Below are 21204 nucleotides of genomic sequence, written 5' to 3'. Positions count from 1 at the left end.
AGTCATGGAGTATTATAGCTGTTCTGAATTTTAATTACAACATGTATCAGTCATTTGGGCACTTTCTTCCCAAAATGGTTACTGAATATGCAACTATTCCTGAGAACTATTCTTAAGCAGCCAATCATTTAAAGATCCTCAAAGAGAAACCAGCCAGCTGAAAATGGTTTACATAGCCAGATTGCTAACAGACAACTCAAATACTACATTAGTACTATAATGCAATTTTGTAAATCTTGTATTGCATTCTTAAAATTTTTATCTTTTTTTTAATGACTTAAGGGAAATTGAATGAAAACATGCTGTTATCAAGAACTACAACCCTGTTTATGTAAGAATTTGAAATGTACAAACATTAGCCAGAAAATATTGATATTTTGGGGGGAATTATAGATTTTTTTTTTAATTACCATACCTCTTTTCTCCCTATTCAGAACTGTATGTTCTTACAATTCTATAAACACTTTTTTTTTTTTAATTTGCAAAACTCTGGCAGGCTTAAAAAATAATAAACATGCAATTGTCAGACCACAAGGGGTTAAAGTAACATCCAAAAAATAAGAAAAATAATTAAGTCAGTACTAATAATAAAGTTATCAACACATAACAACAATTATTTTCTTTCACATAAATACAAAGAGAAACTCTTACAACTAGCTGAAAAATTATAATATGCAGAAACCTGAGGTGGCAAAACTAAATTTTGTTTGACATTATTACAGTTACTGATTTGCCAACCAACACTCTAATGTACCATGTATGAATGATGCGCAAGTCTGAAAACTAAAACCAATTTTGAATTTAATCATTTTACCCTCAAATGCTTGCTATCCACCTGTACAATACAGTACATTTAAACCCCCAAAGTAATTCATCTTACCTGCAACTTTAGAAGAGCCTTCTGATGCTTATGGCGAACCTCTTCCTCTTTCTGTAAAGACTCCACCAGATTCAGTGTATTGCCCAGAGCACTTTCACCCCCACCATCTGTAATTGATCCTACCGCTCCACTTCCAGCCTGAGGACCAGCTCTGTAACCTAGCTGATTTAAGATATTACTAGATGGCACAAGCAAGAGGTCTCCCTTGTCTCGCTGATTCCGTCCTCGTAACTGGGAAGCCACCGATGTGCTTGAGCCATCACTTGCAGATTCCATTTCAAATGATTCTGAGTATGCATCAGACACTCCATCATCATCATTGCCTTTGAACGATTTATGTGGCTTGGATGATGTTTTTGCACTTGTAGATAAAGCACGCGTGCTACTTTTTTCAGAACTTAAAATTTCTTTTGGTTGAGATTCACTTACGTCTTCCAGAACAGAGCTACCCTGAGCTGAAGAAACTTGCTTTAAACTAATTGATGGGACAGATGAGTTATGTGTTTGGACAATCTCTCCTACTTCTGATGCCGATATTGCTTCACTGTTAATAGTGTCAGCTGAGGCATTAGCATAAGCTGAAACTACAGCACCATCACTCACTACTAAAGAGGCACTTTTTGATGCTAAGATATCTTCTTTCACTGAAACAGATTCTGGGATATTCTTACCCGTGCCAGATCTTAACATGTTAGTACTTTTACCATGTGACACCGTTCTACTTCTTGATGATCGGCTGCTGACTTCCTCTGGCACAGATGTCACAGACACCCTATCACCTGCCTCAGTGTAATCACTCGTGACATCCGATTCAGATTTATTGGAAAAAGACTTAGTACAAGAAAGAGCTTCCTTGACTGATGTATGAGAACTTACTGTACTTTTATGCTTTGTTGAGGAATTACTCAAATTTTCTGATACAATACATTCAGACAAAGAGTCATTACTAGACTCTGCTTCTGATTTACAATGATCTTCAACAGAGATCTTAGCAGCTGGATGAACTAAAGAGGATAATTTTTTCTTATTATTTAACGAACCTGCCTCACTAAACGCAGACTTCTGGTCTTGAGAGCCTTTTGATTGAGACTGGTTGTTCGATGTCCCTGTGAAGGATGTAGAATATTCTTGGAAACCTGAAAATGAAGGTGCAGAGGACCCATTATTTAGAATCACTGAATTTTGAAATTCTAAACCAGCATTACCAGATCTTTGCACTGGTTTAAGCAATTCCCACTGCGATATTGTTGCACCAACGGCAGCAACTGCGGCTGCTGCAATAACATCTGGTTGACTGTTACTTGCCAGTGGAGCTCTTTGAGCAGCATTAGAAAAGACTTGCTCTGCCCTTGCACGCACGTCTTTCTCTAACTGAGCAAAACGATCTCTGGCTTCCCTTTCCATTCTCTCCACATTCTGTAATGCTTCCTTCTGTTTCCTAAATTCTTCTTTCATTATTTCTTCTTGTTCTTCTTTCCATCTTTTCTCTTCTTTTCTGGTTTTTTCCTTTCTTTTAATCTCTTCTTTTTTCTTATCTTCTTGATTTTTCTGTTGAGATTTTGACTCTTCCTGTTGGAGAGTTAAACACCGAGACAAAGCCAGAGCCTCTTGTCGACTATTAGCTATAATATTCAATTGTTCTACATTATTTAACTGATTCAGAGCTTCTCCTAGTGTGTCTTGGTACATAAGTTCTGCATTTACCCGAAGTCTAAGACTTGCTGGTGCAAAGTGCAGGCCTGGCCCAAGTAACTGATGTGGTGCTGAAACTTCTTCAATATCTACAGAATCACTCGTATTTGAGGATTGTAACTTGCCTGATGATTCAATTTTAAGCCCATCTTCAGAGGATGCTAAATTTGAACTATTAACTTCAACAGTGTGATTTCCTGAAATTTCACTGGAACTCTCCCCCAACATTTCCTGCAATGGTCCTTCTTCTAATGTCTCAGATCCTGTACCATCTTCCTGTGATGACCAACTAGGTGATGCATACTCTGTCTCAGTTTTGTGATTTTTCCTTAAGGATAAATTGCTATCCCTCATTCCTATGTTTACTTTAGTGCCCATATTATCTGGTGTTTGCATTACCAATAATTTATTTCCAGCGAAGGTTTTTCGCAAATCAACAAACTCCTGTTCACCTTCACTTATAAAACATTGTTTAGGAGTATTTGCGCCTTCTGCTTCATTTATGCTCTTCAACCGAGTTCTCTCATTGATGTAGCCTGTCTGGGTCTCCTTTTCATGAACACTAACATGAGAATCATCCAGCTCAGATAATAGCCCCTCAGTTAGAGTAACATCACGGTGAGATTTTCTCATAGACAGGTTCTTTTTATCACTGTTGCTGCTCACTGCACTCTGTTTCTCTATATGGACACCATGTGGAGCATCTCTGTTCTTCTCATTTGCAGTAATCCAATGTTGAATTCCAAGCTCCTTCCCCCTACTCCCAATGAAGCCTTCAATGTCCCCAGTCTCACTCAGGACAAAATATGGCTTGACCCACTCGGGCAAATCTGGCCTTTGGAAGGTATACTGACAACCCCTTTTTGGCTTGAAGGTTCTGCTTTCAAGCTCTGCTCTAATTTTCTGCCAATCAACATTTGCATTTATTTCTTCATTTGATGAAGTATCATCCAAGTCAACATCATTAAGTGGTCTACTAATATAATCATGCTTAAGAAAATTTACATGTGTAAATCCAGTATTACTCACTGTATTGCCTTGCACTTGTTTTGCATGCTGAACTTTGTCCCTTTTGTTCAGTGATATATGATCCTGTTTTTTAAGTAGTGAATTTGTGATCCGTCTAACACGATGTCCCCTATAAGCAGCTTGGATAACTAAGGCTGCTTTTTCCATTTTCTTTTTATGCACAAAAGCAATCGAATCTGTGACCCCTGGAATATTGGAATAGCTTTGTGTGTTATGTTTCTGAAAGTGAAAAGGGGAGGGAGCATAAACATGCTGTTTCTTCTGCACTGGCATTTTATTTGTATATCCTCGATTCTCTTTTCTAATTTTACCTTTAACATAACTATTTATTTGTTGAGTATTATATCCAGGAAGAGGTGATAAGTTCTCTGCTTTTGGATAACTAATTGGTATATCAGTTCCAATTATAATAGTGCCACCACCGGACAACTGCAAAACTGGAGTATCTGGAGGAACTAGTTTGGGAATTTCTTTTAATATCAGCTGGGGTTTCTCTCTTGAAACCTGATTTTGATTTTGGGGTAATCTTCCTTTCTTATTTTCTTCAGGAATATTAATTTTATTTATTAATCCCTCTTGGTTCTTCTGGTTTTGAGGATTACCTTGGTTCGTAGCATTTGCATACGATTCTCCTTGAGTTCCTGATGTATTTGGGAGCATTGCAGTCATTTTGGCAATAAGTTCTTCTACAGACAGAGCTTCAATTTCAGAATATGACAAAGGTACTTTTAAAGCACTCGCTCTGCTGATCTGATCTTTTATCGTACCAGGTCCTGCTGCAGGTCTTGAAGGCTCACCCCTTCTCTCAGGAATTTTTGACATTACTGATGACTCTGCATTAATAACTGGTTTTCCTCTTTCATTTAATAGGCAATGCCTAAGATTATTCTCCTCTTCTGTAATTCTGCTAGTAAGTCTTTGAGCCATCCGGTCCAGTGAAATGACTCGCTGCTTAGGTGTCAAGTCAATACTAGATATGACCGACGATTTGCTATCTTTTGACTCGCAATCGGAGGAGCTGACAGATGCAGATAGTGAAGAAAGACTTTCTAAAGATACCCTGGAAGATTTAACTTGTTTCTCACACTCTTCTACAGTACGACTCACTATGTCACTGATACTGTCACTGTCGCTGATAGGCTTTCTTTTATGTTTTTTTTTAGTGTCTTTTCCTTTTCTTTTCCTTGGAGAATCTCCTCTCACTTCACTGCCCTTCTCAGGTGACTTGCGAGTAGATTTACTTCTAGAGTCCTCTTTACACAATTCTGGGTTTACTTCACTTACTTGGCGAGCATCTTCAGTTTTTTGAGAAATAACAGTGGCTGCCTGGTAATCAAACTGCACACCCATTGAAGTCAACTGTATCTCTGGACTAATCTCATGTTCAGAGCTATCAGAGCAACCCCAATTGACAGGATCTTTTATATTGGACTGAATCTGAAAAAAATACAAGAACATTTAACGTGGATAAAGAATTACAGTACAATAAAAGCCCCATAACCTAAATTACAGTTTTCATGTTGTAAAAACCTAACAATTAGGTTAGTCTAATAGGATGTACAATAGGCCTAAAAAGGCATCAATGCCTTATTGCCAATCTACTAATATAGGATTAAATGAAATCACACTTCATTACTAAAACAGAACCTACATTAGGGTAAAGCCACCTGGATTTGACCACTTGTACAAGATTTTTGTGTTCAAAAACAAAAATTATGGACAAACCTAGAGTAAATAGCAAAACATGTTTATCCATAAAATTGCAGCTCAATCTAGTCTGTCGAGTGTAATATACTACTGCCCGAATGCTGTGCCTGTGCCTAGGGCAAGTGCCTGGCCACCCAAGCACCAGTAAATGCCAATTATCTGGCCAATCACATGTCCACAATGTACTAGCTGGTTCGTCACCAGTATTGGCCACCTCAGTGATCAGTGGATTATTCCCTTGGATGCTTTTAATAGTTAAAATTTGATATTACTGGACATGATAGCATGGTGTATCGGTAATCTTTGATGGTCATTTCCCTTTTTTTATGACTTTTTGGGGACAGCTTCCCCTATGGCCACATATCAAAGATGAACATACGAGTCCCCTCCCTTCTTTCCTCCACCTACACCACTGGCATCAACTTTCATGTGGTGTCAAGTGACACTTTTTGGATCTGAAATCCAGCTGGCCAGATTCCAGTACAGCTAGCAAAACCAGAAGATTTGTTTTTCTTTATTTCTTTCATATAAATGATTCATTAAATAGAAAACAAAATTCACACGGGTAACAATTTTGGTAACTGCATTTTGAGTATTAACACTTTCGCGCTCTCGGCGCTCAAAAAAAAAAAAATACCCCAGATGCTTTCGGCACTTCGCGCACCTACGCGGTAAGACCGAAAAAGTGTACACTCTTTTGACTGTCCTGACAATAATTGAAGGCGCACGTATTTAAATTTGGTATCACTGTGTTCGCAATGAAATTGTCTATAAGAGCATACCTATAAAATGCCGCCCAAGCATAAGGAGTATCAACACCAAATAAAAAACTATGCAGATCACTCGCCGAGAGCGCCAAACAGCAACAAAATGTTTCCACTCTCTTAATGGTTGCGAAGCCTACAGTTGTCCTACATCGCTAATTTTGGTATCATTGGAATCGCAATAAAATTCTCTACACGGACATATGCATATGAATGTTTAATATAGGTAATTCCCCACCCGCAAGAGTGTGTGAAGTGGAGAGTAGTTAGCCGCGAGCGCACTGGCGAAAACACAATCATGCTTGGAAAGTTTATACATTTATACGTTTCCTGACCCTACTTTTCTATGTACGTATTTCTTTTTTATACCAATGTGTTCGCAATAAAATTTTCTATAAGATGAACTGTATAACATTTGTACAAAGCATGTGTAAGAGAAGCGCCAAATATAGAACCACGTCGCTCAGTATGCGTTCGCGGCAGAAACGAACGCATTGTTTTCGTTCGTTTGATGTTTGTCATGTTTATACTTGTTGAAACATTTTATAATTTGTATGACAGTGATCGCAGTAAAATTCCCTACACAGACATATACATAAAACATACAAATATTTCCCACGTGTTGGATATATCAACGGCTAAAGGGAACCCACTGCCACACGCTCACCACACCCCCAAACATACTTTGTGTATTTTTTTTTTTACTCATAGAAGTTTATGTGATATAATATTCATTCTGGTACCAAAAAATTCGCAAATAAATTCTCTACAAAACAAAAGTATCCCCATCCATTTCGGTTAAAAAATGGAATTTATAGAAATATTTTTTCGATTGACGAGAAAAGTAGGCAGTTATGCGGAATCGTAAGAAAAACCAGTGACGAGTTATCTCTAATCGAAAGCGCGAAAGTGTTAAGACTACTTATTTTATACATTCTGCCATGCCTCTTGGTATCTCCAAGGAAGTATATCAGAGCAGATTTGGAACCAGTCCCTCAAATATTTTTAAGATGGAGATTATAATGCAACGCTCACCTGCATTCCAAAGAGCCCAATTTGATGGATTTCAAACTGCCCTAACAATTGATGCATTATATTTAATATATTCAGGCAATAAAAGTTCTTTGCACGTTCTCCAGATCTTCAACTTCTCCAACTTTAGAACAGAGCATTTAATATGTAGCAATAGTTCCTTAAAGTACAATCATCAGCACTGGTTTGTCATCAAATGTTATCCAGCCCATCATTTTTCCTCCGGCTGTGATAATTATTTTATTGCATTCTTTAAAAGTAAAGCTAGACAATACAAAAATTATAATTACAACTTTTTATGAAAAAATTATTAAAATATTAGTCTCTAAGAATCATGATTACAGTCATGAGAAAATGAGGTGTCTAATTCTTATTCAAATATCTGAAGATATTTTTCCATGTTTCTACATGCTACTGGAGTATATTTGACAAGTTCATGAAATTGATGTGGTTTCAATTAATCCAACGATAAAAGATTTTATGTAGGCACAAATGGCAGGACACTGGTGATTTGCCAAACTTGGGAGACCTTGCACTGTTTTACAACAATTGCTTATTATTTGTTTAAATTTTGGCTGCTCTGACTACATTTTAGTCATAATTGTGCAATTCATTTTACATGCCATACAAGTGGTCAAACAATATTCAATATTTATTTATATTTTAACACATTCCTAACTTTTCTCACAGAATTGAATGAAACAGCAAAACAAACTAATCAATGTTGCTTTCAAAGTCTATACTGTAATTAGAAAACAATACCTGGCCACTATTGTTGTCTCCAGCAGCTGTTGTTGCGAGATTTTCAATTTTCCTGCATGGTGCCAACTGCTTTGTCTTGACTGCAAGCTCCTAAAATAATGAAGTAATAATAACAAGATGATGTGTGGAAATGGCAAAAGTACGTATGTCTATACATAAACTTTCATGTTTCTCAAAAAGGAATTATGACATTTACACAGCCGGTCTCTGTTATAACATCAACTAAACTATACAGTATATCTATATCTATGATACAAGAATAGTCACAAAACACATGTGATTCAGTTATGCCTAAGTATCTACAGTGGTACCTCGGTTTACGAATGCCCCTCTTTATGAACTTTTCAATTTTCTTTGGAAAATTTGAATCGGGTTACAAACTTTACCTCGGGATACGAGTTTGTTGATACGCATATGGCCGACCTAGCGTATGGTGGCACGGCGATCATGCCTCAGTTTCCCAGTGCCTCCCGCCTAGTGACTATCCCACCTGAATTCTCTGCAAGGATTTAGTTTTTTTCGGATTTTTGGTTATTTGAACATAAAATCTGTTATTATATATCTTGCCATGGGTCCCAAGGAAGCCAGTGGTAAGGTTCAAGGCAAGGAAACACATGAGAGAATGACCATAGAGGAAAAACAAGAGATCATTCGTAAACATGAAAATAGTACACGTGTTGTTGAACTAGCTAGGCAGTACAACAAATCTTCAGAGGAGGAGGAGGCAGTAGATGATGTCCCTTTATCATTAATTAAGAAAATGTGTGCAGTATGGGAAGAACTGCAAAGTTTGGCTGAAAAGAATCACCCAGATAAAGCTGTAGCAGGCCGTTGCATTGATCTTATTAATGACAATGTGATGCCTCACTACAGACAAGTGTTACAAAGAAGGGAAAAAAAATATTCAATGGAACGATTTCTTGTGAGAAAATCAAGCAGTGAGCCAGAAGCAGGTCCTAGTGGTATGCAGGGAAAATGTGCCAGTGTGTGTACCCCAGAGAAGTCATCACTGCCTGATGTTATAATGGAAGGGGGACCCCTTCCAAACAATAACACCTCTCCTCCTCCCCCCCCTCCTCACCATCTTCCATACACCAACAGGAGTCACCAGTAAAGGTAAGTAATAACTTGTACACAATTTTGTAGTGAAGATTTGGGTGAATTAGGTATAAAATATACTTTGAATATAATTTTTGGGAGAGTCTGGAACGGATTAATTCATTTTTCATTATTTCTTATGGGGAAATTCACTTCGGTTTACAAATTTTCAGGTTACGAACCATCTCCAGGAATGGATTAAATTCGTACACTGAGGTACCCCTGGACTAGGAAAATGAAAAAAAAAAAAAAAATCTGAATGTTTTTGTGTTGAAACAAAAACATTCAGAATTTTTGTTTCATTTTCCTAGTGGATACTTACATATCTATATTATTTACACTTACACTTAGGATGAACTTGTATATGGCTTTGAGTTTACATGAAAGTTAACAAGTCTGTAATGACTGTCAATCTTTGACAGTCAATACAGACTAGATTGCGCATAATACTAGTGAGCCCATAGCATCTTTTGTAACCCTACAGAGTCTGATTGAAAATTTCTTTGAGGACCTAATGCCAAGAATGTCAACAAAGTCATTCACACTCATTGTCCAGAGGACATCAGATCTTATGGGACAGTCAGATGTAAAATACCTCAAATACATTAATTGTAATGCTTTTCATTTTATAGTAACCATCTGAAAATGTAGTCACAGGGTAGGTGTTAAATCAACTGACTGCCACTTCTATTAAGTCCTTAACTCAAGTACAGTATTATTATAGCTGAAGAGCCCCATAGGCTAACTTTCAAACCTTAAATGGCAGCTAATTTGTAATTCTAATTTTTTCAAGCAAGCATGAAAACTTTATGCAATGTTATAATTATCTTAAATAATAAAAATTGTAAGCCTACCTTGAGTCTTTCTTCTCTCTTCATCTTTTCTAGCTCCTGTTGTTGCTTTTCTTCCTTGCGGCTTTTAAATCGCTCTGAACGTTTTGCCTCCATGTATTTCCTAACTTCAGCTTGTTCATATTTTCTTACACGTGGAGGAGTTTTAGCAGGTTTTTCCAACTCTACCTCTAAAATAAAGATATAAATTCTGATATATTTAAATTCAGTGCCAAGAAAGTGAGTAAACAAGGTAAATTTATGAAGAAGCAGGAAATGGTTGTGAATAATGTAAGCCAAGTATGAGAAACAAGACTAGGTGGAAACAGTTTATTTCAAGCTTGAATGAATTATTGATAAATTTCTACCCGACAACTGACAAATGGCACTTTACAGTATTCTTATAATGGTGGAATACTACTGTGAATGATTTACTAGAGTGCAGTGATGCTGGCTGTTGATGATACTGTTTTATAGTGAAAGGTATGATAAAAAGATGGATGTTATTTTAAATAAGTTTAACCTTCCTTTTCTATTCTGTCTTTTCTGGTCAAATGTTACACCAAAGTGAGAAAGTGGAAAACAGGGCAATAATGAAAGAAATTAAAAATACTATGCATCTCACTGGAATAAGACCTTACTCTCTATTTACCCATAAATCCTGTATTTACATTATACCCTTATCAGATACACAAAGTGCTTTTTAAATTTACAAACTTTTCTTTTACCTGTAGACATCAATCTCTGCATCACACTGACTACTCCCTGCTACAATGAGTTAAGTGCACATTTTAAATGACAACCATCAACAAGAGACAGTTACACTCCCTCTTGGCTTATAATCATACTGGCCAGGGAGGATTTACTGGGCATCAATCCTTAACTGTAGCCTCTGTTTACCTAACAATAAAATGGTTACCTGGTTGTTAAACGATTTGGCGGGGTCGCATTCCGGGGAACATAGGATTAAGGACTTGCCCGAAACACAACGCACACTAGTGGCTGTACAAGAATGTAAGAATTCTTGAATATATAATATATAAAAAAATAAATAAAGTATCCACAGTTTTCCCCACCTGTCCAACCTCTTTTAGCTCTTATTCACTTTACTTTCACTATTATTTTACTAGGTTGTAACACTCAAATTCATGTGCTTCAGGCTCTAATGACATAAGAATCGTGCTGCTGAATCGTGAAAAAAATCCTCTAAATTTCATGGAGGTAGAAAACAAAACAAAAAAAAATCCAGTAATAGTTACCTTCACTGTTTATTAATTTGTGTTGCCTTTTTGGGGGTTGTGCAGTAGAGGACGATGGTGCAGACAAGTCTCTCTTGCTCCTAGATTCTTTAGTGGGTTCCCTCTCATGTTTCTCCTCTTCCCCTTTCATACCCCTCTCTCTCATAGGTTCATCTCCTGGCCACCAGCTAATATATTCTGTAACTGAAATTATTATTGATAATAGACAGTGAACACAAAATAAAACAAGACTGCTGTCAATATGATTAACCAGTAATGAAAGATAAACTACAAGTGTATATAAAAATACTAGCATGGGTAACCCAGCTGTACCTGGGTCTCTCTCCCCACTTCCTCCCCCCCCCCCTCTCCCAATCTACCTCCTCTTTCATCTGTTTCCCTATCTTCCCTCTCTTCTCCTCTCAATTTTTCTTCCCCAACATCCCAACCCCTCCCCACCTCTTTCTTTATCTTGGTCCCCATCTCCTCAAACAGCCCTTCCGCCCATTTCAACCCTTCTTCCCTCCCCCCATTTCAACCCGTCTTCCCCCCTCCCATGCAGTGATGTTAGAAATTGAAAATGAACACACATTTTAACCCTTAAAGTACAGTTATCATCATGGGCTTATCACCAGGTTAACAAATTTGTCAAATAATGATATTACTTACTATCACCCAGTTTGTGTCCAAATGATGTAAATGTGGTTATAATCCATATACATGGATGTACTAAGAGTTAATCTAATCCATGAAAAACAAATTATGCTATCATATTTAATTCCTTACTATCAATGAGGTTATTTTGTACTACAAACAAAGAGATCATTGTCAAATCACATTTAGGTGTTTCCCGCCAGTGCTTAAATCTTTTTCAGAACATTATCAGAGAAAAACAGCAAAAAGAGTAGGTTGCACTTCTTTGGAGCTATCACGAACAGATTTACATGCAAAATAGGTGTACATCTTACATTGTAGCTCTATATACAATACTCATGGTTCTTGTCAACTATGTGTAAATAAACTGAGTTATACCACACAGTGTGTAAATCCAAGTGAAATGGCAAACACACAAACTCTCCAACATGATCATCACAGCTCCTCCTATTACTTAATGTGAGAGTAATATCTAGTAACCACTGTACACAGATCAAATAGCCCCTTTACCCATAAATCTTACGATGTACGTGACACACAAAGACACGGACACTAGTGCTTTTTGCCTTTTCCTTTTTTTTGCATACAGCTAACATGAAAATTATATGAATTTTTTTTTCACACTTTAGGTGTTAAAAGAAATATAAACTTTACAATGGTCTGGGCATGAAAAGAAGGACAGGATATGAATGGCTGAATTACAAAAATATCTTTCTCACTTTTCCCAAAGGAACGATCTGGTATATTGATCATTATCAATAGGAATGAATATTTAGAAATAAAAGTTATTAATGAGACCAATAAATATAAAATTGTAAAATTAAATTTGTAACTCACCGCCATTATCTTCAATTCGTCCACCATGTATTCTCTTCATCACAGGCCTTGAATGCCTTTCTTCACCTGGTACTATGTTTACAGCCTTACCAGGCTCTTCAGTAGGGGTATAACCAGTCTTTTCTGAAACCGACTGAGAATCATGTTCATCAAAATGAGTTTCTTGCACGTGTGTCTGGTTTATTTCTGTAATACATGCATCATTTTGCTGACTTGAGCATTGTTCTGGCGAGTGTTCCGAGCTTGAGCTGTGGCCAGGAAAGTAATCATTCTTACTCTTGTATGGCACTGGTGAGGTAATAGGCTGATTTGAGTGTGATTCTTGTATATGAGTTTGGAGAACTGAATTTTGTACTTGTGTCTTATCTTGCTTTATTGATTGTTGGACTTGTGACTGGTGCTTTTTCCCAAGGCCCTGCCTAGAAGAGCTCTTGGGTACTTCACTAACTAAATCTTCATGATCATGAAGTCTTTCATCTTTACTTCTAACACTATCTAAAGATGAATCTAAGTTTTCGTCTGGACGGAGAGGATAGGAATTCATGGATCCATGCGGAACATCTTCCCACACAGCTGTTGGTACTTTGCCTGATAGAATAATCATACAAATTAGCATGAAACTGTAATTTAACAATAAAAATACTATGCTTTAATACAATAAATGACAGTACGTATAGCTGTAACAGTTGTCAATATTTAAGTTATTGTGAATAAGATGCATTAAAAAAATGCTAGACATAGAGAAAGATAAAAATTGAAGTCTTAAATACAAAAGATGCTGTTTGGCTTCTGCTTATATGAGGAGTGTTACAAACTAATAAAAGGCAGAAGAGAACATACACCACGTAAGGCCTTGTCAGTACATAGGGTTAAGTCGCTTGTCATTGGCCACCTACAACAAAATATTTCCTATATCAATGCATGGAAAATGTCAGGAATTCTTTTTAAATATATTATGACATTCTAAATATATAAATCATCTAGAGATTGTTGAAATACGTACAACTTTCTTTGACCATGTCTGGGTTAGTGTTTATGAAAATCATTAGAAAAATATGGTTGATTTTTAAATATCAAGTACAGTACAAACATTATTATTACCTGTCTCCAATTTCATGGGATGGGAAACATCAGTTCTGTGAAAAATATGTGAATAATCAAGGTAAAGATGATTAAAGATATTAACAAATGAAGTGTCGAGTGTAGATTAAATGCTCCTTTCAGCGGAGGTTACTTGGTAGCTCAATTAGGCAAGGCAAGTCTTGCTTACTCTCACAGAGCCTTACTACCTCCACCCATAGTCAGAACAACCTTCGCTTCTCTTTAGGGAACAAAAATCTTTCCTTCACAACCATGTAAGTAGGAAGGTAGACACTGGGAAAAATCCCAGCCCAACTATGAATGAATATCAGCAGTTACATTCATTTAATCTTGACAAAACTCTATAAGAGAAATAAATAAAATCAGAGAATGCCAAGTCAAGCTCTGCATATACAAACTACTAATTAACCCCCTGGCCACTGCTACCACCAGACACCAAGCAGCAGCATTGGTCCTATAAACAACCCTACCCACAGATCACACTTCACTCTGAGCCCTAGACATTGCTACCAGGTGACATGCAACACCTGCCGTCTACTCGGTTACTGCTGAAATTTCAGACATCGGTACAGTAAGGGGCTCAAGTGGCCTGGTGTTGTCACAGCCTCTAAACGAAAGAGAAACACCTGGAAGGCTGTACATGATAATTAGAGACAAATGGGAGGGAACAAGTTCAACTGACGGATCAGCTAAGAAAGGAATGTCATCTACAACATGCTCAATATCTTATTTCTGAGGCCAGGATCCTCATTTGCTCCCTTAGACAAGACTCCTTACAGTTAACTGAATAAAAAAAACATTAATACCCTGTACAAAAAAGGAGGCACTTAGGCACTTCAGATTCTCATCTGAATCATTAACCAGATTCAATGTAGAGCACTGAAATGGTGAGAAAAAAAAGGAGTACTTAACAGACAAGAAACAGAGGGTCAGAACAAGAAGACATTAGACTAGATGGATGCAGCAAGTATTGTCCTCTAATATGAGTCCCGGGCCCATTACTCTTCTTAATCATATGTATTAACTCACACCTACCATATGAATGGGGGTGCACTGTATCATGTCCATATTTGCAGACATAATGCAGCAAGTAGAATGCACTTTATGCCATGGACACCACCTCTATCCATAACTTCAAAAACAAATAAGACACAGAACTCAGATAATGGACTTAAAACATACCAAGTACAAAAACTTAGAGACTGGGCACTTACAGGAAAAAAAAAAACTGATGTAGGCCAAAAGAAAACAAGGGACATCCAAGACATGTAAGCACCACTAATTAATCTTTTCACCACAGCTTATAGAGTAAATGTGGTTAAGATAATGTTTGAAAACCTACTCAGCAGAATTAGAAAATAAATCCAGAATGAAAAATAAAACATGCACATGAACAACCATGAACAATTAAAAATACTGATAAATTTTAATTAAGAAAACTTACTTGACTTTTGATTCTTATTTGAATTCCGAAGAGTGATGTTCGGAGGGTTGGGGATAGTTTGGCGAGGCAGATGCTTAAATGGATTTGTTCCACCTAGAACAAACAAAACATTGTATGAACCTTTGAAAATTTAAAGGAAAGAAACCGATAAATAATTTAATACCTTCATATAATCAGTAGCAAATCATTACGCTTCATTATGGTACAATAGATTACCAATGTACGAGAACATTTTTTTTTGTCAGATTGAGTCACTGCCCATGTCCAGATACCAACAACCGACATTCCCAAGTTTGGTGCCATATATCAAGAAAACCAGTGGGTATTAAGATCTGATTTTTATATGTAATACAATATACATGATACAGTACGTCTTTTTAGACTGGTGTGCTATCAGGTGATTTAGTTACAGTAATTGCCACGTCCAGAGACTGACCATATGTCATTTTACATGCCGATTTCTGGACACAGTACTGTAGCGAGTAGATTATCCCAATAATATACTCGCTCCAAATATAGTGTTAATGTTCCTGTCAACCTTTGGAGATGAATGAGGTGAGGCGTTGCCCGGGCAACACGGCGAGATGCCCGAGCAATATAAGCAGCGGTGTAGCGAACATTAACTAGTCTACTTTCAAGTGTGGTCTAGAGCAGACACTTGCGAGATACTGTACCAAAGCTCAGTGCGCTCAACTCACACCAACGTATCACCTGTGTACTTCTGTATATTCGACCAAATATATATATAGTATCTTAGTGTCTGTGTTTATTTGTCACCATACTTTACGTAACAATAGAACTGTTACAGTACCAATGTGTAATATTACCTTTCCTAGTTGTCTACTAGTTTGTCAGCTTAAACGTTGGAAATTTCACATCTGCCAGAAATAACAAACTCTTCATTTTAAGAACAGTATTTTTATATTATGATTAAAGTATGGTTTGCCATGGATTTCAGAAGACATGTGTACCTGTAATGTGAAAATATTAGTCACATTTCCCATATATTTATTTGTGGATTATCTTCTATATCAACATGTATGTTATTGTTGATGTGAGGATTTTTTGGTGTTATTTATACTAACAATGCAGGAAACAGGAAAGAGTTATTAAGTCTCTGATGTCGTGGGACCAGAAACCGTCCAAATATGGGTGACTCTACCCAAAAGAGAGTACTGTATGTCAGTAGTAAATGCTAGATGTCAATGTGCATCGTGCCTTTTAAGGATATATCCTAGTAGTGCTGTTGGTGTCAAAACCACTGAAATCTGGCAATGGCTGGGTGCAGACGATAAGTCACAATAACGTGGCTGAAGCCTTGTTCACCAAACCCCACCAGAAGATGAAGAGACGACTACGTTTCGGTCTGTCCTGGACCATAATCAAGTCGGTGCATGCTATCTATCACAATCGACTTGATAATGGTCCAGGACGACAAACGTCATTGTCTCTTCATTTTCTAGTGTGTGTTTGGTCAACAATGGCCGAGTGTTTTGTTATTCCAAGGTCAACTCCATAGCAATGTGTCTCTTAAGTCTCTTTAGCTAATCCACAACTCTTTCTGGTGTCTTGAGACTGGAGTGTATCTATTAACTTCTTGTAAGCTAGCCAGAGTGAGAAGGTAATAAAAAACAGGATCAACATCAACCATACTTGTATACTAATAAATTAAGGTGGTAATTAGTTTGTGAGGTTGAAACCATAGACCAAGAGTAGGTGCCAGGATAAGCCAAAAGTGGCAGGAGCTGATTGCACATTCATATTGTCCCTAATTGCTGCTGTTGTGTGAGGTACTGCTGAAGAAGTAAGGTGTGCTGGTGCAGATGTGAGGCAGAGACAATTGCTGGCAGGGTTCATGGTGTATTTATTCAATTTTGGTAGCTCATCTAATGAAATAAATCACAGGCAACTTTGGGATTAGTCAGCTATTAACCAACATGTCAGTCAGTCTCAAACCTTGTAGATAATATAGGTGGTCACTCATGGCATGCAGTGGTGCCGAGAAATAAGCCTATAGGTGCTCTACAGACATAATTATGTTAGTGTCACTACAAGGAAGTATCCAGTAAAATATGGAAACAAACTGAAATGATCCCCTGGCTTTACATGCTTTCCTTAGTAGAATAATGAATAAAAATGACAGTTCAATGCCCTTAACAAAAATAAAAAACAACCTTGACAGTATAAAAGTGGGAAGTTAGGGTATTTTGCTGGCTGATAATTATCAGAGCTTAATAATTTGCTTAGGTGGCCAAGGCTAAAAAAAATGCATTTCTAATTATCAAACCTCACAAGTGCTTATACTGTACCACTGTACTCATTAATTCATGCATCATTCGCAGAATTATACATCTAGACTGTGCCAAAGTTACAATTGCACAGTTAACTGTACTTAACAATAGCTATTTAAATAAAATAAAATATACATTGTTATTAACATTTTTATGGCAAATTGTACATTTTACAAACTTTAATACAAATTTCATAGCCCTTCTTACCAATAATCTTCATTCTCCTTTCCTCTTCAGAAACTTCCTCCCATACTGGGACACCCTTCTTCAGAAGCTGTGTCATAAACTCATGCCGATCTTCATGTCTCTGAATGATATTTGAACATTTATTTTCTTTGTCATACCTCTCTCTGTCTCTTGTCAAATCTCTATTTTCTTTTCTATCACTCTCATAATTTTTTCTTCTTCTCGACTCGCACGCCATTCTTTCTACATTACCTGGAACGGCTTCGGGTATGCCCGAACACTCAGGTTGTTTAGGAAACGACACATCAACAAAATTAAATTTCACTCTGGGGGACGGAACAGTTGGGATGTGAGGAACATCATTTAATACACGTGCCCTCATCTCTCGAACTGGTTGGAAGTCAAGGTCATCCAAGAGATGGGAACGTGCTCTTGAGGACAAACGGCCAGGAGAAGCCATGATTTGCTGGCGCAGGCATGGGCTTCACCCTGAACTATAAGTCTCGCAGGACAATCATCTGCAAAGTACAGAAGTAAGAAAATTTAACAAACTACAAATTGACTCTTAAAAAGCACCCTACCTAAGTTTAATTTAAACTGTCTAATATTAAAATTTCCATGTCAATAGCCTTGATATCTAGACATAAAATTATTATGCAAAGCCCTATTTCTTTTTAATTTTGTTTCGAGCCGAGTTCAGTTTACCATCCAGCTGCCTATGTCAAAGATGCGAATGAAAAAGACAGTACCTGTATGTATTTACTTCAGCTTAACATATAACTAGATAAAGTTTTCAGGAATAATTGTGGGACCCGTGGCAAGCCAACAGCTTCCTGTCCCTATTGAGATCACTAGAGATAACCTTCAGGTAAACTGAGCTAAATTACAAACTACGCAAAACCCCTGTTTATTTCAGAACTATTAGATAACACTTCAATAATAACATGTCTGGTGCCCAAAGTTTAACTCCCATATTCCAAGACTGGGCCTCACCTCGCCACCACCCCAGGACTATTGCTGCCGTTGTTGACGAGCAACAACACACGACCACACGGCCCATCAGCAGAACAACAGCGACGCCTCAGGTCAGCTACCTGCTACAAACAGCAATTTCTTGCCACCCTCTGACTACATCCCAGGAGGCTGGATGGTAGAAAATCAATTGAAAGAGTTGACACTGTGACCCTATACAGTATATATAACAGGGTCACATATCAGACCCTGATATGTGGGTCACAGAGGACATATCAGATGTCCTCCTGAACTATGACGCTTAACAAAACTTTTAGCTTGCAGAATATTGAAGGCCCTCTATGTCTAAAGGCAAAAACCAAAGCCTGGTTGGACTAGGGTTGCCATACATCCGTATTTTTCAGGACATGTGCTGGATTCAGGTGTCAATATTTGCATCCGAGAAGAATTTAAAAAATTCCTAAGTGCACAACGTTAAATATACAACATCACAGTCGCAAAGTGTGTGTGTTAGGCATGGAGGGTCGTGGAGACTCGGTGGAGGTGTCCTCGATTCAGACTTGAGATATGCCAATAGGTTTGACTAAAATGTATCAACCAATACCCACACCTACCACCACCCCAGTCCTGTATCCCCTACACCTGCTGCCACCACCACCACAGTCCTGTACCCCACACCTACCACCACCCCAGTCCTGTACCCCACACCTACCACCACCCTAGTCCTGTACCCACACCTGCTGCCACCACCACAGTCCTGTACCCCACACCTACCACGACCCCAGTCCCTGCCCCCACACCTTTTAACACTACAGCTAGGCAGCATTCGCCTGTGCGTACTCGAGACATACACACGCACAACAATTCACATCTACGAACAACTATTTCCACAGGAATATAATCAGTAGGGGATTATATATATGCTAGTACCTCAGTTCAACGCTCGCCCGTCGCTTCCACCATCAACGTCCTGCAGCGGCGGCGAACGCTACTGGCGAAGAGCTGTTTCAACGACTCGCTCCAGCGTCAAAAATTTAAATTTGTCTTTTCTAGCTTAAATGAAAATCTTAAATGCAATGCGTAAAGCCACTAATGCGCAGAGAATTTCGGGCATGACATAAAAATTAGGAAGACAATATATAAACAATTATTATAAGCTTAATTGGTAATTCTTAAAAAAAACTGCGTAAGATTATATAACATTCAAGAGTTGATGGAAAATATTAAAATTAGAAAATGATTGACAATTTTTACATGATGTTTGGAAACTATAAACTTTAAACGTAAACAGTGGAAGATTAATTTAATATGCAAGACAGGTACTGTACATTTCTGAATGTCAAGAGCCCAAGTCTGGCTCTTGTAATGCCTGCAAATTTAAATCTTATATCTGTTGTGTTTTATCACCCACTGTAGCTTTAACTATTCTTTATTCCATATCACTTCCCATGGTTAGTTAATAAACTCATTAATTATGTATCACATAACTACCTTGTACAACTTGAAAATCTATACTACACATACTGTTCAGACATACAAAAAAATTATATTACTAACTTTACCTTACCCTTCTATTGTCAACCAATGTCTGTTTTTTTTTTCTTTAAAGAGCGCTGTTTGTCGACATAATTGTATTTGTGCTGCTTTTTCATCTATGTTTTCATTTCTTGTTTTCATTCTACTCATGCTCAATTAGTATTAAGCTTGTCATTTAAGTTTATCATGCCCGAAACGCTTTGCGTAATAGTGGCTTTAGGCATTGTATGTACTAGCTCTACCTATAAGTCTACCAATCCTTGTAAAAATTTATTGTATGTATGTACCTTACCTAAATAAAATTGTATTGTATTGTATTGTATACTTCCATAGTTAAACAAAACCGGGTTTAGCTCTTGCGCCCACTACCGTAACTATATCTCTCTCCATCGCCGCCCATAACATATGTGTGTGTGACCTCTTTAATAATGAATCAAATAATCAAATTTGGATAAGTGGGTATACGAAAATGAAGCAAGGGTACGATCGTCGCTGGGTACAGAGTTGTGTCTGGGGAGGGTTGGTGGAAGTAGTCGCTGGAGGGATGCTCGCTGACCCAGCGTCGCCACTTGGACTCCTCAACGGATTCAAAACAAACCGAAGAATGCCAGCGGTACACGAACGTAATAATTTTTTGAGGGGTAAGCCAATTTTGGAGTATAAATTATTTTTGATGTAATTCTGCGTAGGTATTAAATAAGAAAATATAAATATTGTTCGAATAGTGTTCAGTCTTTACTGTAACAAACGGTGTTTACTGTAAATTAAAATGTAAAAACGCAAAATGTACAAAAAAATTGTTTGTTTAAACATTTAAAGTTGAGCAGCAAAGACGGTTTAAAATTGCGATTAAGATGTTTAACATACACATTTTTTTACTAATTATACTTAACAGACGTAATTACTAATATCATACACACCATTGATCACTTGTTGTTTAGACACAAGTCCAAGGCCAAAGCGAAACAGACGCTGCCATTCTGCGCTTGTTGGTCAACCGTTACTAAATCGATAGTTAATAAATGGTAACACTCTGCTTCAACAAGTAACTGGATAGATTATCTTACGGAAATAGTGTATGACGGGTCGAAACGTCGTCGTTTCTCTATTTTCTGATGTATGGTTTGGTCATAATAAGGATACTATATAAA

General features: G+C 37.5%; 1 protein-coding gene across 5 annotated transcripts in view; it reads right to left on the bottom strand.

Annotated features, from left to right (window-relative positions):
- LOC123766185 (fap1 adhesin) overlaps positions 1–19522 on the bottom strand; it is a 38906-nt gene extending 19384 nt beyond the window's left edge. For 3 of the 5 annotated variants that reach the window (XM_045755122.2, XM_045755126.2, XM_069321174.1), the window contains exons 1-8: positions 19448–19522; positions 17567–18063; positions 15069–15161; positions 12524–13111; positions 11054–11236; positions 9819–9985; positions 7867–7956; positions 881–5038 (exon numbers count right to left, since the gene is read on the bottom strand). In XM_045755122.2, coding sequence (XP_045611078.2) covers positions 881–5038; positions 7867–7956; positions 9819–9985; positions 11054–11236; positions 12524–13111; positions 15069–15161; positions 17567–18005 — 5718 coding nt within the window. In that variant the 5' untranslated portion in view covers positions 18006–18063; positions 19448–19522. Of the gene's footprint in view, positions 1–880; positions 5039–7866; positions 7957–9818; positions 9986–11053; positions 11237–12523; positions 13112–15068; positions 15162–17566; positions 18064–18538; positions 18657–19447 lie in introns of those variants that run through there. The other 2 variants (XM_045755123.2, XM_069321173.1) reach the window with 2 other exon arrangements.
- Positions 19523–21204: the final 1682 nt, after the last annotated feature.

The sequence above is a fragment of the Procambarus clarkii genome, chromosome 9 (assembly GCF_040958095.1).
Source record: "Procambarus clarkii isolate CNS0578487 chromosome 9, FALCON_Pclarkii_2.0, whole genome shotgun sequence".
In the NCBI taxonomy this organism is placed as follows: domain Eukaryota; kingdom Metazoa; phylum Arthropoda; class Malacostraca; order Decapoda; family Cambaridae; genus Procambarus; species Procambarus clarkii.
Note: the sequence above shows the minus strand (reverse complement) of the source record. Positions and strands in the feature narration are given on the sequence as shown.